General features: G+C 37.4%; 1 protein-coding gene across 5 annotated transcripts in view; it reads right to left on the bottom strand.

The window, feature by feature from the left end:
• Window positions 1-344: 344 nt before the first annotated feature.
• Window positions 345-14,595, bottom strand: part of LOC148943250 (histone-lysine N-methyltransferase SUV39H2-like) — a 70,542-nt gene continuing 56,291 nt past the window's right edge. For all 5 annotated transcript variants that reach the window (XM_089101037.1, XM_089101034.1, XM_089101033.1 and 2 more), the window contains exons 7-8: window positions 12,042-12,151; window positions 345-2,029 (exon numbers count right to left, since the gene is read on the bottom strand). In XM_089101037.1, the coding sequence (XP_088957163.1) occupies window positions 1,721-2,029; window positions 12,042-12,151 (419 nt within the window). In that variant the 3' untranslated portion in view covers window positions 345-1,720. The remainder of the gene's footprint in view (window positions 2,030-12,041; window positions 12,152-14,595) is intronic.

Here is a 14,595-nt window from a genome sequence, read left to right on the forward strand (position 1 = left end):
ATTTTTCTTTCAATCGAGGTCATTTTTACCAAACAACCTTTGACGTCTTCGGTCAAAAATTATCTTAAATGACTTCAAGTATGAGTTTAATGTAAAATTTTCCTGCTTAGCCTCCCAGCAGTCGTAAATTAATCGCTGATATTGCTGTTACCATGAGATTTTGAAGAGCTTCAGCCCCTAAATCACGGAACACTTCAATATTTTGATGTTTGTTCAGAATTAAATAACACTTCTTCGTCTCTTTTTAAGTTGTTTGTGATTAGATAAAATAATTATTAAATTTCTTTTTGGTTTTTTTGTATACAGCTTGAGCTCTTATTTTTATTTTCAAATTGTGGTATCTATTTTTTTTTTTTGACCAAAACCTTTATTTTTCTAGTTATCAATCGTTTCTAGCTGTTGTTCTTATTATGACTGATTGTAAACCTGTTTCGGGCTTTGATTTTATTTTTTTTACTTGAAATGCAGTTTCAGCAATTTGTTCAGCTCGGGTTAGTGCTTCTTCAATAGAGCACGCGTTTATTATTCTTATCTCTCAATGCAAAAATATTATGAAGGAAAGTTTTTGTAATTTCCCACTGTAACTTCTCTGTCCAGGCACACAAATTGAGATTCAATTTTCTTCATTTGTAAGTTGTAGGCAACTTGTGTTGCCTACAAGAAAATAGTTAATAGAATCATTATAGAACAAAACTACAAATAAAACTCACGATCGATTACGGCACTAAGTTAAACAACACTAGAAGAATATGTTGGATCTGGAGGCAGACGTTTCAAGAAGAAGGGGGGGGGGGGAGCATAATTTCAAAAAGAACAAAAAGGAGAAAAATATATGGGGAGTACGAGAAAGCACGGGAAAATTTGCAAAATCAACTGATTTTACGGGAGAGCAGATTCCCCCTCGTTTTCGTAAATCATAAATTAATTTGCAACGAAGAATCAAACACGTAAAATACTATTTACATCGGTATTCTGTTGCAAATGTTATCGCAAAATTGCTGAACTTTTCTATACTTCATTTCTTATACCATATGAACCGGCCTCCCACTTCCCCTATGAAATTAATATGTCATTTATTTCCGTCTCTGCAGTGTTCTGTATTTAAAAATAGCACAAAAGCTGCACAGACACCCGTTTAAATTCACACATTGTACCCTAGTTTTGCAAAAGTTTAAAGAGATGTTTTATTTTCAGTATATTTACAAAGGCCATGGAAGCCATTCACATATTACACTTTCTAGTAGCCATTCATACATATACATTAAGAATAGCCCTAGGTAAGTATGGGCAGTTAATAGGCGACTACACAAAGGGTTGTACACACAACAGGAGTCTTCAGAAACTTTAATCCCCCACCCCCCGTCCCTCGGTGTCTCTCTAAATTTTTTATACAAAAAATACCAAATGTTTGTTTTTCTCTGAAATTACCCCATAGTGCAGGTTTTGGAATTCCAGCTTTTATCCTCAAAATATCGTGTTTCAGCGGAACACCAAAAATATTGACTTTTTTTCTTTTTTTTTATAATAGACAAATTGAAACTTCTAAAATACACCTTGGAAAACAATGTTCTTTCAAAGATACACTGGAAAGATTTCTAGAAGGTGTTCAAGTCACCAAAGTGATATACAACTTCACAGCCTTTACGAGGTATTACCAAGAAATGAGCTATGAGCATAAATAAGTATGTGCATTCCCCAGTGACAAAAAAAGCTTTTAACTTCAACATGTTATAGTTTTTCCACATTTCTCAGCTCCACAGTCACACTTAAAGCTTCCAGCTACTGAAACTACGTCACTGCTAGTCGAACTGCCTTCTTCTGTCGCCTCTTGCTCAACAATCTCTGCTGGTTCTTGCTCTGGGCTCCCGTTGCTTTGATTGTTATTCCTTTCAGAATAATAGTTCCCCCTGTAGTCAAAGGTAACCTCCTCACCCTTTTTTATATGTCTTTTGGAGAAGAGCACTAACCTTGGCACATCAGGATCCAAGGTCTCAATCCACGCGGAGCGAACAATCAAATTGGGGTCACACTAAAAGAATAAAAATAAATAACAAAATAACAACAGAAAAAAAAAAAAAGGCAGAACCAAAATGTTATAATCGCAAAAGAAAGTAAAATGACAAGAAAATGTCCCATAAATAAAGGTAAACAAAAACGAGGTCACACTTTAAAAAAAGAAAAATTAACGAAATAACAACAAAAGCAAAAAGAGGGCATGACCAAAATATTATAATCATAAAAGAAAAGAAAAAGGACATGAAAATGTCACATAAACGAGGCAAATAAAGGTACGCTGGGGGTGGGGGGGGGCTGAGTCGCTAAAACGAAAATCTCAAAATCACTAGTTTTTTTTTTACAAGTTCGTACACTTTTTACATATAACACGTCAGTTGTTTTGCAAATATGAAAATTTATTCATATATCAAAGACAATGTAAAACAAAATTAGAAAATCCCTTCCAAAGCCATCTTTACCAGTGGCGTATTTAGAGGGGGGGGGGGAGCAAGCCCCTACAAATGTAGAGGGGCCGAAGGGGGAGGGGATCCGCCGGTTAATTAAATTCACAAAAAACATCTTTGAAGAAATGAATACTCCCAAATATGCTGTGCCTACTACGGAGTCCCCGGTAAGCGACGGGATCCCGCTCCCTGTAATAGCGGCGAGATCGACAAGTGTACGAGATATTCCCACTGAAATAAATCTACAGAAGGGTGAATTCCGAGTTTATCGCTGGAATATGAGATCGGCGAAGCGAGAATCAACAAAGCTAGTTATGGCTATGGAAATGAACAGTGACTGAACAGACGTTTTTTGTCTATCAGAGACAAGATCGAACGGAGTGTCTGAAGAAACCATACCAGTCCGTGACTCCGACAACTAGTACTTATTCCTAAACTCTGGTGCGTATGATGGATCCAATGACCATGAAGTCGGCTTTATGATAGGCCGCCGTGCGCAAAAAGCTCTTCTTGCATGGGATCCAGTGAACCCGAGAATAGCCAGACTACGACTTAAAGGAAGATTATCCAACATCTCTATCATTGCTGTCTATGCACCAACGAGAGTGGCAACGGATGCTGTTAAGGACTCCTTCTACACTGACCTGGAGATTACAATGCAAAAATGCCCCAAATGAGACTTCCAAACTTTAGCGGGTGATTGGAACTCCCGTGTTGGCCCGACAGACCCCAATGTTCACGATATTGTTGGTCCATCCACTTACGGCCAGCGGTGCTGCAATGGGGATAGACTACTCCAGTTCGCGAGATCTCAAAAACTTACCATCACCATCACTATGGTCCAACACAAACCCTATCAAAGGATAACTTAGCGCTCAAAAGATGGCTCCACAGCTACCCAAATTGACCATACATTGATCCGTCAGCGTTGGCGCTCCTCAGTCATCGATTCTCGAGCTTACAGAGGGACGTGAACAGGGTAAAATCTGGAAACGATCATACGCTTATAGGTGCGAAAATACTCCTAAAGTTGAGCGCGAGGAAGAGACAACCCCCAAAAAGGAAGCTAAACGTGGAGACACTGAAAATCCAAACAGTGAAAGAACACTTTTGCCTGAAGTTATAGAACCAGTTCACAAGCCTGACAGACTGTGATGAAGACCCTACAAACCTATGGAAACAATTCCGGAACACTACTGAAAAGATGGTCGGTGAAATTATCCGCTATGCCCCTGCAAAAAGAGGAAAAACTACGTCTCAGAGAAAACTGTAAAGCTAATCGAAGCTAGGCGACAGGCATCAAACGCATCAATCGCAGTAAAAAAGTCGCTATGCAAACAGGTTAAAACAATCTTAAGTCAAGACCGCCAATAATTTTGGGATGTGGTTGCTTTAGAGATGGAAAAAGCAGCCAGAAATAATAATTTGAGAAGGCTGTATAGAACCCTCAAAGAAACAACTAAAATAGTCACATATCGCTGGTCCCTTTAAAGACACTCAAGGAAGTGTGATCCCTGACGTAAAAGGAAAACTTGATCACTGGAAGAATCACTTTAAAGACATGCTTAATCCAAGTACAGATGGGCAAGATCCAACGCCGATGCTACCACCAACAGCTGAAAGACCACCATATGAAATCAACATGGGAACACCTTCAGCTTCAGAGATACTAAACCCGATCAAACGGCTAAAAAACAATAACTATCCTGGAAAAGATGGTCTCCCTCCCGAGGTCTACAAGGCTTCGCGACACGTTGTAACGGAGCAACTAGAAACTCTCTTCAGTTTGATATGGGAGAAGAAGGCCTTCCCGTCTGATTGGAATGCGTCAGTAATAATCCCAGTATTTAAAAGGGGGGACAAATGCGACAGCCGCAACTACCGAGGGATATCACGCATTTTTATGGCTACCAAAGTATTTACCATGATTTTGCTTAAAAGGTTCGAGGAAGCAAGGGATAAGCGGGCACGTGAAAATCAGTGCGGATTTCGAAGAGGGAGAGGGTGCACTGACCATAATTAACATGTTCCTTGATTTTGTGGCTGCTTTCGACTCTGTAACCCGCGAAAACCTTTGGCGAATCATGTTGGAAGATGGTATGCCGGTTGAATTCATAGAGCTGTTAAAGGCCTACTACGACCATTGTAAATCGACTGTAAGAGTGCTGGGCGAAGAAACTGAGCCCTTCAATATTGAAAGTGGTGTAAAACAGGGGTGCATATTGTCCCCTGTTTTGTTTAACTACTGTATAGACTGGATTCTAGAGAGAACTCTCGAGTTTTGATGGTGCATTTATGGGATTGGGCATTAGCGTGTCAGATCTAGACTTCGCGGATGACATCGACGCTCTTGCTGCTGATCCAGCAACTGCCCAAGCAATGTTAAACGAAATAGCACATTTCTCTCAGCTACTGGGTATGAAGATCAACACGCCCAAAACTAAAGTCATGGACCTAAATATACGGTCGGATTATCAGCTTGTGCTTTACGGACAAGAATTGGAAAACGTCGATAGCTTCACCTATCTTGGCTCAATAATAGACCCTCGTGGAGGCTGTGACCTTGACGTACAGAACAGAATCAACAAAGCCCAAGCCATCTTCTCACAACTCCGCCGCCATTTGTGGACCAGGTGAGAGATCAGCATGAAGACAAAAATTTATGTTTATGAAGCGGCTGTTAGATCTGTTATCGTGTATGCAGTCAAAAGTTGGCCAATGAAGGCGCTACATCTCCATCATTTGGAAGTCTTTGACCACCGCTTTTTACGAAAAATCCTGAGGATTCGATACTCCGATAAAATCTCAAACGTTGATGTGCGCCTATAACATCGAACCCGCCGCCATGATTGTCAAACAGAGAAGACTGCTTTGGCTTGGTCGTGTCCTTAGAAGACCCAATGACCGCATTATAAAGCAAGTGCTTCTAACTGCCCCGTTGCCAGATAGGCATAGGTGACCTGGCGTTCAATTGAAGAATTGGTGGACAACTGCCAAAAACGACCTCGACCCCATTGGCGGATTTTGAAAGTTCGGCAAAAAGTGGGACAGCTGCTTGCTCCGTTTTGCCAAAGAGCTGGCACAAGATCATGACAAATGGGAGTCAATCATACGTAGTTTTCTAGATACCAGATGAGGCGTCCACGTTTGGTCCCGCAACAAGTACAAGTAAGTAAGTAAGTAACTATAATATTTTGCTGAGGTCTCCAGTAAGTCTTATTCATACTTATTCTGCGTTAATTATATTGCGTTTGATCAGAATGAAAGCAGCGTAAGCTTCGTTACTAGTATTTGACTCGACGTGACTCAGTCATATTTAAAAAGAAAGCACAGTATATATTGACAGGCATCTTAATGGCAAAACGAAACAACCCACAATCTCTTTATTATTATTTTTTTTAAACATTGCGTGCAATTGATGAAGATGTTGCTTTGACTCCTAATGTTCAACTTGTTGAGGTAAGGGTAGAATGTACTCGGCTTATTCCATTCCTGGCAAAACCATTCCAGTCAAAGGGATTATTAATGAATGGCCTTTTTTGTAGCTGTATTCAATATTTTCCCTTTTTCACATTTTTTAAATGCCAGAGAAAGATTAAAATTAAGACTGAAGAAGATTCGCCCTATAACAGTACTGGGTTGACACTAGTAGTCAAGATTAATATTCTATTGAGTGTAGACGTACAACTTTTTTCAACTATGTAGGCCATCATGAAATCATAAACGGTTTAAATACCTTATTTCACTGGAAATTTTAATAGAATAGTGTAATAGTAAATCCTAACCGTAGTAATACACTAACTTTCTTTAGTACCTCAGAGAATTAAGAAAATCTTATAAGTTTTTGTAGTTATAAAGCAGTCGCCACAAGTCCGTAACTCTATCGGAGAAGCTACTCTGCACAGCGCAGTATTTTTTTTTACAGTTTTTATTTACCTAGTATTTTTAGGAAATGAAAATGTTGATCGTCTAACTGGTCATTTTCCCCCAAATTCAAAACACACAGAAAGGGGCGGGTCTTTTAATTTCTATGGAAAGATTGGGTGAAATGAAGATGGATACAAGAACTAGAGTTACAGTGGCTACTTAAAAATTACCAATTTTCTTATCTCATAAATCAAACTAAAAAATGTAAATAAATTAAAAAAACTGCTTGCACAATTGTTGCTCGATTTAACCAACAATATGTGTCATAAAATCCTTGTTGAATAAGAGAAGAGGATTGTTGATAAGTCAAGGTAAGCAAGATCAGATTGCTGGACAACATTAGTTGCTTTTTTGTCCCCTATCTTCTGGGGCCGTTGGTTCATTTTCCCATTTTTTTTTTTAGCCAAACCCTTTCTCCTAAGCCCTAAGCCCTGCATAGAGAGCGGCAACTCTGGGATCAGTTCTCCAATCTTCTCTTGAAATTGGCCTCTCGAGATAAAAAACGAAACATGGCCGAGAATTATGCAGCATTTAAGGTTACAAGAATTGAAAACCTATTTTAGAATTTAAGTCTCTAGACCAGCGTGCCTTTCCAAAAAGTAACACACAAGTACATGTCCAATAAGAGTCATACTTACTCCCGCCATTTACCCGTCCCATTAAAACATTTTTGCCTCTCAATTACTCGGACTATCTGTCTTCGCTTTTTTCTACAATTAGCCATGTTTGGATGCCTACTGCACAATACTCGATTTTCAACTCAAAATTAACGGACTCGGTAGCGTTAAATTTCATACAGTTAAATTTCAATAAAACGTAAGAATATGAATTAGGTCGCTTTTTTGGTCATGGTCTGAGGAAGAAGGCGTCAGAACTCTGTGCTAAAGAACACTCAAATTAGCAGAAAGGGAAGAGGACTTAGACGATGGCCTTTGGCCATTTTTGCGAAAAAATACAAATGATGTTGATTAACAGAGCCACACAAAACACCTATTATTCATTGGATTCAAAAATCTATTTCACGATTCAATCTCTGAAAAATATTTAAATACTTTAGTTCAAAAATTCTTTGAATTTAATCCCACTTTTCAAAATAATTCGCATAAAATATTAGAATAACTTCAAGCCAAACAATAATAATCCTTTTCATGGAATAGACCAACATTTTGAAGACCCCTCAGTCACTGCACCCATAATCACTTTGCTTGACATTTATCTGGAGTCCTTTGATAACTGTGACCAGATTTCTGATGCTTGAAAGTAGAACTTAGTGAGTAGACACTGACAACCCGGAAAGAACTTTCAATTTCTTGAAATAGTTAACCAGGATGTTGAGGGGATAGTGACAAAACGTCATCGTTTTCAAAGTACATGCCTCCAAAAGTATTCATGGTTGGCGTTCAGCCCCCTACCCCCCAAAAAAGTCAGTTCTATAAATACTGGTTCCTATTTCCAGAACCTGACACCAGTAAAAGGTCACCTTAGACGCTTGGATGCTTAGTTCCGAGGTCATATACAGACCTTAAAGATGCTCTCGCTGACTTCAAGCATCATGATGAAAGACAGTATCATTTTACTGCAGTACAAAAATCTATGATGTTTATCAAAATACAAGATGACAAGGCATTCCAATTGACCAGCAATTGAATTTGCAAAATTACAAGGAAAGGAGTAAAAACCAAGAAATGTTAAGACCAATTGTTAGGTTATTCTATTTTGTACTTTTCATGGACTATCCCTACGAGGTCTTAATGTAAAAGTGTTTGCTTACAAAAAGTGTTGAAAATGATTGGGTATTCAGAGGGTTGTTGTGATTGATGACGGATTGCGGAAACACAAAATTGCGAGAACATTTCGAATCCTCCACTAAAAGCGCAAAATATGAATCTCCTCTAGAGCAGAATGATATCATCGATAGTATATGCAATGTCATTCGGGACGCTATTTTGAATAGAGCGGAAATTGCGAAATGTTTTTTTCTATATTGGCTAATGAGATGAGTGATGTAACTTCTAAACAACAACTTGTTCTTGTTGTCTGTTTCTATTACAATCATCAAAAAAGAAGACAGTTTTTTGGCGTTCCGACAACAGAGATACAAAAGCAGTATCCTTTTGCCATTTACACGTACTGTTTAACCCTTGCCATGGTGAAGGCCTCCAGAATGGACTTAGTTAAAATACTATATAGATACTTGTAAGAAGTTGTTATTCTTTTCCTATTCCCTCAAACGAACTAAGTCATTAGCTTCTGCTCTGCTGCATTCAAAAAAGCAACAGTTCCTTCACTTTTGTGACACTTGGTAGGTTGAAAGGCATGATAGTATTTCACTTTTCTGGATCTTACTCATGCTTTTGTTGGAGTACTGAAGAGCTTTGTTGACAACCAATCCGATTCAGGTCTAATGGCGAAAGCGAACTCCTTGGTAGCAGCCATTACCGAATTAATCTTAATTTTCTTTCTGATTCCTGTTAAAAAAGTGAGTTCGATTCTGGTGTCAACTTCCGTTTCCCTGCAGGGAAAATTTAGATCTATCGATTTATATAAACATATCGATTTATGCAAGTATGTACTAAAGGGCTAGTGGAAGCCGATTGTCCTTCTTTTCACGGAAAAGCAGACAAGACAGCATAAAGTGTTGATACACCCACCTTAATACCAAGACACCAAGTTCGGTTGTTCTTCCCTTCAGACACTGCTCTTTTTTACAAAGACTCCCCATACCTCGAGCAGGTATACGAAGAACTCGATAAAAATTTATTTACCACTGTGCTAAGGCATTTCAAAACTAACCTCTGTTCGCTTGTTGAATTGTTGATGATGTATTAGCTGAAGCTGTGACGAAGCTGCAGAAATATAAGCAGTTCTGTTTCTCTGAGACCAACCTCCTTGCTGAGCTAACTGTCTGGCAAGCCAAATGGAGGTCTATAGGCGAGTCTCTTTGTCCGAATAGTTTCTAAAACACTTAGTACATGCGACAACCGCTTTTTTCCAACTATGCATTCACTCTTGATTGTATTTTCTATGTTTCCACGACATCTGCAGAGCGTTAGTTTACCAAGCTAAAGCTGCTTAAAACATACCTCCAGAACTAGACAGGAGAGGGCAGATTGAACGGTGTTGCGCACATGTCTATCAAATGCAATGTCAAGGTGCATATTGACAATGTTTTAAGCGACTTCGGGAGGTCAAAACGGACTAAAATATAAGATGTAGTTAGTGTTTGTCTGATTCAAGGATTAGCAAGTTTAGAGCTCTTCAATTTGGTTAATTGAACTATCATTTTATCTCGTTTTTAGTAGAATAATAATAAATAAACTCTAAAAGGGGACTTTGAAAGTAATATACTAAGTTGCTGATAAGTTTCTGGACTTCCGGATGCTATTAGTTGCCCCCCCCCCTTACCACAAAGGGAAATCCTAAATATACCAGTGATCTTTGCCCCTCGTATTTTCTGCTGGACATGACGCTAGAAATCCTGGTATGTAATATCCAGATGTTGGTAATACGTTTTAGTGCAAAAGACCGAGGAAATGTTTCCCCCCGTGTGGATACCAGGGCAAATCTTCGGAGCTATAGGAGATAGAAAATTCTGGTAGAAATAAAATTACTAATAAATTGGGTTTAGTTTTATGTTGAAAAGCATTATGATAAAATTTAGAAGTGGACCAAGGCAGACGTTGAATTAGCAATGAGTGCTGTTCAAAAATCAATTTTTGAATATGAATGAAAAACGGGTTACTAAATACTGTTAATACCAAATAGTAGACGACACTGGGAGAACCGACAACTAAATACTGGATAAAAGAATGGTGCTAAATACTGTTTTAGCAGCAACGTCCATTGTGGGGGGGTTGAATGATGGGCGGGGGAATCTCCCCTTCAAGAACTTTAATAATAAATAAAAATGTTTCACAAAAACTAGATTCTGGAAAATACATGTTTTTAAATTTAACATGAACAGCCTGTTGACTTACAAAACCAACTATAGCTTCAAATGAGAGCTAAACATTCTTAAGCTATTTGGTGCCATGGATTTTAGCTTCGCAGATTTTTATGTTTAGTAGATTTTTCACCTGATTTTTTTATTATTATTATTTGGGCCCACCCTGACTCTGCCAAATTTTTAAGGTATACTCGAGTGTGTGAGTTTCAACTTAACCAATTAAAAAAATATAACTTAATTTTCAACATCCAAATGTAAGCTAACAATTTTCAGTAAGACGGTGGAAACAGAATTATTAGGCAGCAAGTTTCAAAAAGGCTTCGTATTTTGGTGTACTTTGAAATTCAAGTTTGTCTGGTGCATGCATCTATTATCAAGGAAACATACAATTTAGCTCTCCAAAGAAAATATTGATCCACCCTCAATCTATATAGCTCAAATAATATTTGTTGCCCCCTATAGTTACTCTTTATATCTATTAGTTTTATCTACATCTACATATAGTCTCAATTCTCATCACTCGTAGAAGAAAGGTAATACAATAAGAGCTTAAATTTTCAAAATCATTTATTCAAAAGGATGAGCCTGGTCTGCTACTAATTTAACAACCTGCGGCTCCATTTTCTCCAGCTGTAACCTTGCACCACCTTGATTTACCATTTGCAATGGCACTATTTGCAGTCACTATAGTGCGCCTTTGTCCACCAGTGCTCCTGGAATCGTTAGATAGCCGACCATGGAGCGGTAAAGCCCATCTTAGAAATCAAGCATCTATTTTCTTGATAACTACGGGTTTTAAGATCTTTAATTTTAAGAATGTATTTTTTAGTCTACATCTTCAGGAAAAGGATGGACCCTAAAGCTCCCCTCCCATATTATTTTAATAATGCATTGCTTATCTTATATTAACATAACTCCTTATAATTTTTACCACCAATCCTTTTCAAAATAAAGTTTGTCTATGTTTTGTATACCTATTCAACCATATTTCTTTCTTTATAGCTATCAAAAGTATGACTGAGCAAAAACTCAAAATACTGTCTGCAATCTATAATGTAACGTCTATTTGTTGTTTTAACACAAGAAAAGAATGGATGAATGTAAATGTTAGTATGTTATGTGTTAGATGCTGTTGCGAAAATGCTTGTCAACAAAACGGAGAAAAAGTTGCTTTTTTACAGGGAAACTGATTGCTAATGAGCAAGTTAATTTCTTGAATGTTAGATTTTAAAAGGCACTACTTTAAACAAAAATATTGAAAAGTGCAACTTTTAGCAAAAAGTGCAACTTTCAGCAAAAAGTATGAATATATATAGGGTAAGACACCCAGTAGTCGGCCACCTGCCTATTCTCGGACAGAATGTAACTAACAGGGAACCTACCTCTAGGCTAATGTGCTTAGAAAGTTTTTATACAAAGACAAAGCTGGTTTCCCAGGTCACTTAGATATCCATATGGATATCTAATAGTATCCATAGTAGTGCATAAAAACTTCCTTTATAGTAATATAGTAGTGTATAAAAACTTTCTAAGCACATTAGCCTAGAGCTAGGTTCCCTGTTAGTAACATTCTGTCCGAGAATAGGCAGGTGGCCGACTACTGGGTGTCTTACCCTATATATATATATTAAGTCTTTGTCTACAATCTTTTGATTAATGTTTAGTCGTCTATATTAAACATAGCCAGTCTAATAGTTAATAAAACTTACTGAATGGTTTATGAACCGAGCCATGTTTCCCATTTTTGATGCATCTATTGTATACGGCGGATTCTCCGTGTCATTGTAGTCCAAGTCGTAGTAATAAAACCTATCGTCCGCTGAAATAATAAAGTAATTAAAAAGGTCGACTCGTTAGAAAATTATGGTTTATTCAGTCAAAACGTAGGGAAAAAACGAAAACTTCAAAGTACAAAAGAATGATTTAATTGTTTCTTGAAAACCGTTGATTTTTAATTTTTTATGCATTACTTGTCTCTCAAGAATCCAAAGTTTTTTTTTCTCTGAAAGCACATTTTAAAGTGTTTTGAATCACAATCGTTTTTGTAGTTAGTTACAACATATTGGCTTTAATTTTTCTCAAAAATGTCGGTTCTTATCAATTTACGCTTAATTTGATGCCATATTTATGCAGGATACTCCAAGCCTTATGCAAATGAAAAAGATATCAAGGTTATTCGAGTTATGGAAAACAATTCCTTTTCACTGAGCTAAACCATTTAAAACTTTCAAATATAGTAAAATATGATACGTCAAAACGGAAAGAATACACGTAATCGCCGTCCTTCAAACAGATTCAAACATTAATAAATTTGAAAATATATAAACTGGATATCATAGGCAGCGCAATAGCGCTGCCTAAGTAAAGAACGATGTTGGCACAATGTATTATTTTTTTTTTCTTGGTTTTAGACCAGGGCACTTCGTATCGAAGGAGTTGTCGTAGACATTTCGAAAAGAGCTCATTCGATTGTAATTTGGAAGGGCTTGTGTCATTTTTAATTGCCGACAATGATTGGAAGGAATCTAACAGCCCTTCCACGCCCACCGTTTCCCCAGACACATCCAATCAAAATTTTGAGATAGCCATTTTGTTAAACGTAGTTGATATATTTGGAAATTATACCTTTGAGGAGGACAGTCCCCCCAAAGCCCTCATAAATGAAACCCAAAACGAACAGAAATTAAAAGAACCAACAGAGTCAAACTCAAAACGAGCAGAAATTAATATGAGTAGGGTTTAAATACTTTCTAAAAGCCAGAATATAATTTATATTTTACTGAAAAAATTATTTTAAATGTTTTCACTTTTATAACTTTAAGAAATCAAACATTAATTAAGATTTTAAGGAATAAATATCTGCATATGTATATTAAACTGACAACTAACATTTTTTTTTTCAGTAAATTCATTTGAACTTTTTCAGTAAAGTACAAATTATATTTCGGCTTTTAGAAAGCATAGGGTTTTAGAACCCTACTCATATTAATTTCTGCTTGTTTTGAGTTAAACTCTGTTATTTATTTTAATTTCCTGTTAGTTTTGGGTTTCATTTATTTATTCATACTGATTTGTGGAAGTTGTATGCTTTGAAGATTATTTGATTCTATTTTTATTCATTTTTGATTTAATTGAGTTCTTTCCTTTTTTTTTCGAAAAACTTATTTTGTGGAAAGTTTTTTTTACTTCATATCGAAAAAGGAATGAACAAATGTAAACCAATTTTTATTAGGCTTTCATTCTTCAATAACTCCATGACACGTAAGTAAATATACAAAGCAGATGTAACTGAGCCGCTAGTTACTATTGGAAATATATTTCAGCCGCAACTTCTAGGAAACAACTAGGCGAAAATGAGTTGTGTCAGGTTAATTTTCCACAGAATATGACCGCTCAAAATACCTTCAGAAATCCTTAAATAGTGTGAAAGGATCTTGAATAAACATGTTTTTGTTTTTAAGATTAGATAGGACGCTTCATTCCATGAACGAACAATTTTATTTATTACAGAGGAAGTTATGTTTGTCTAGTTGATATTCTTTATAACGTGGGAGACTCAGAAATCCTCGATTTACCTGAAGTGCTGCTCCGGTTGGTGATCGAGCATAGAGAAAGATGTGACTCTTCGCTTCCAGTCTGAAATGTCCGGTGCAAGGAAAACTGCTTCTTAAAGGTTAGTACCGATGGTGGAGAGATGTCAGGTAATGCTGTGCCTCCATCTTAACCAGGGCTTTTCGTAAGGGCACTTCCTGCCATGTGCAGTCGATTAAAATTGAGTACTGGGCCACTGTACTGGTTGTTCCTGCTGACAAACAGAATAAATGGCAAGCTTCAGGCGGCGAGCTGACCAGATTTTTGGGGTCTGATTTGTTAATACTATCAGTCAAGTGTTCGTGACAAAGTTGTACCAAGTGATACCTGTTATTTGCCTCAAAAACTATGCTTGGGCCAGATCTATTTAATCACGAACAGAAGCAACAGCCTCCCAGAACTCAGCAGAATAGAGCGACTTTGAGTGGGGTGTTGAAGATTCGTAGTTCTGGGTTTCGGCTGATGTTGCGCTTTCACCACAGAAAACGACATAATTGCGCCACGATTGACGCGGCTTTATCAATACACCGCTGAAATTCAGTCTCCATTGAGTCGTTGTCTATAATGATATATCCAAGGTAGGTGAATGACTTGACAACTTCGGCAGCGCGCCCACATACGTTGAAGGCTAATGACTTGGCGGTACTATCTGCCAGGTCGATGGTCATTATT

The sequence above is a fragment of the Artemia sp. Qi Xiang Cuo genome, chromosome 15, assembly GCF_049724085.1.
Source record: "Artemia sp. Qi Xiang Cuo chromosome 15, ASM4972408v1, whole genome shotgun sequence".
Classification (NCBI taxonomy): Eukaryota; Metazoa; Arthropoda; class Branchiopoda; order Anostraca; family Artemiidae; genus Artemia; species Artemia sp. Qi Xiang Cuo.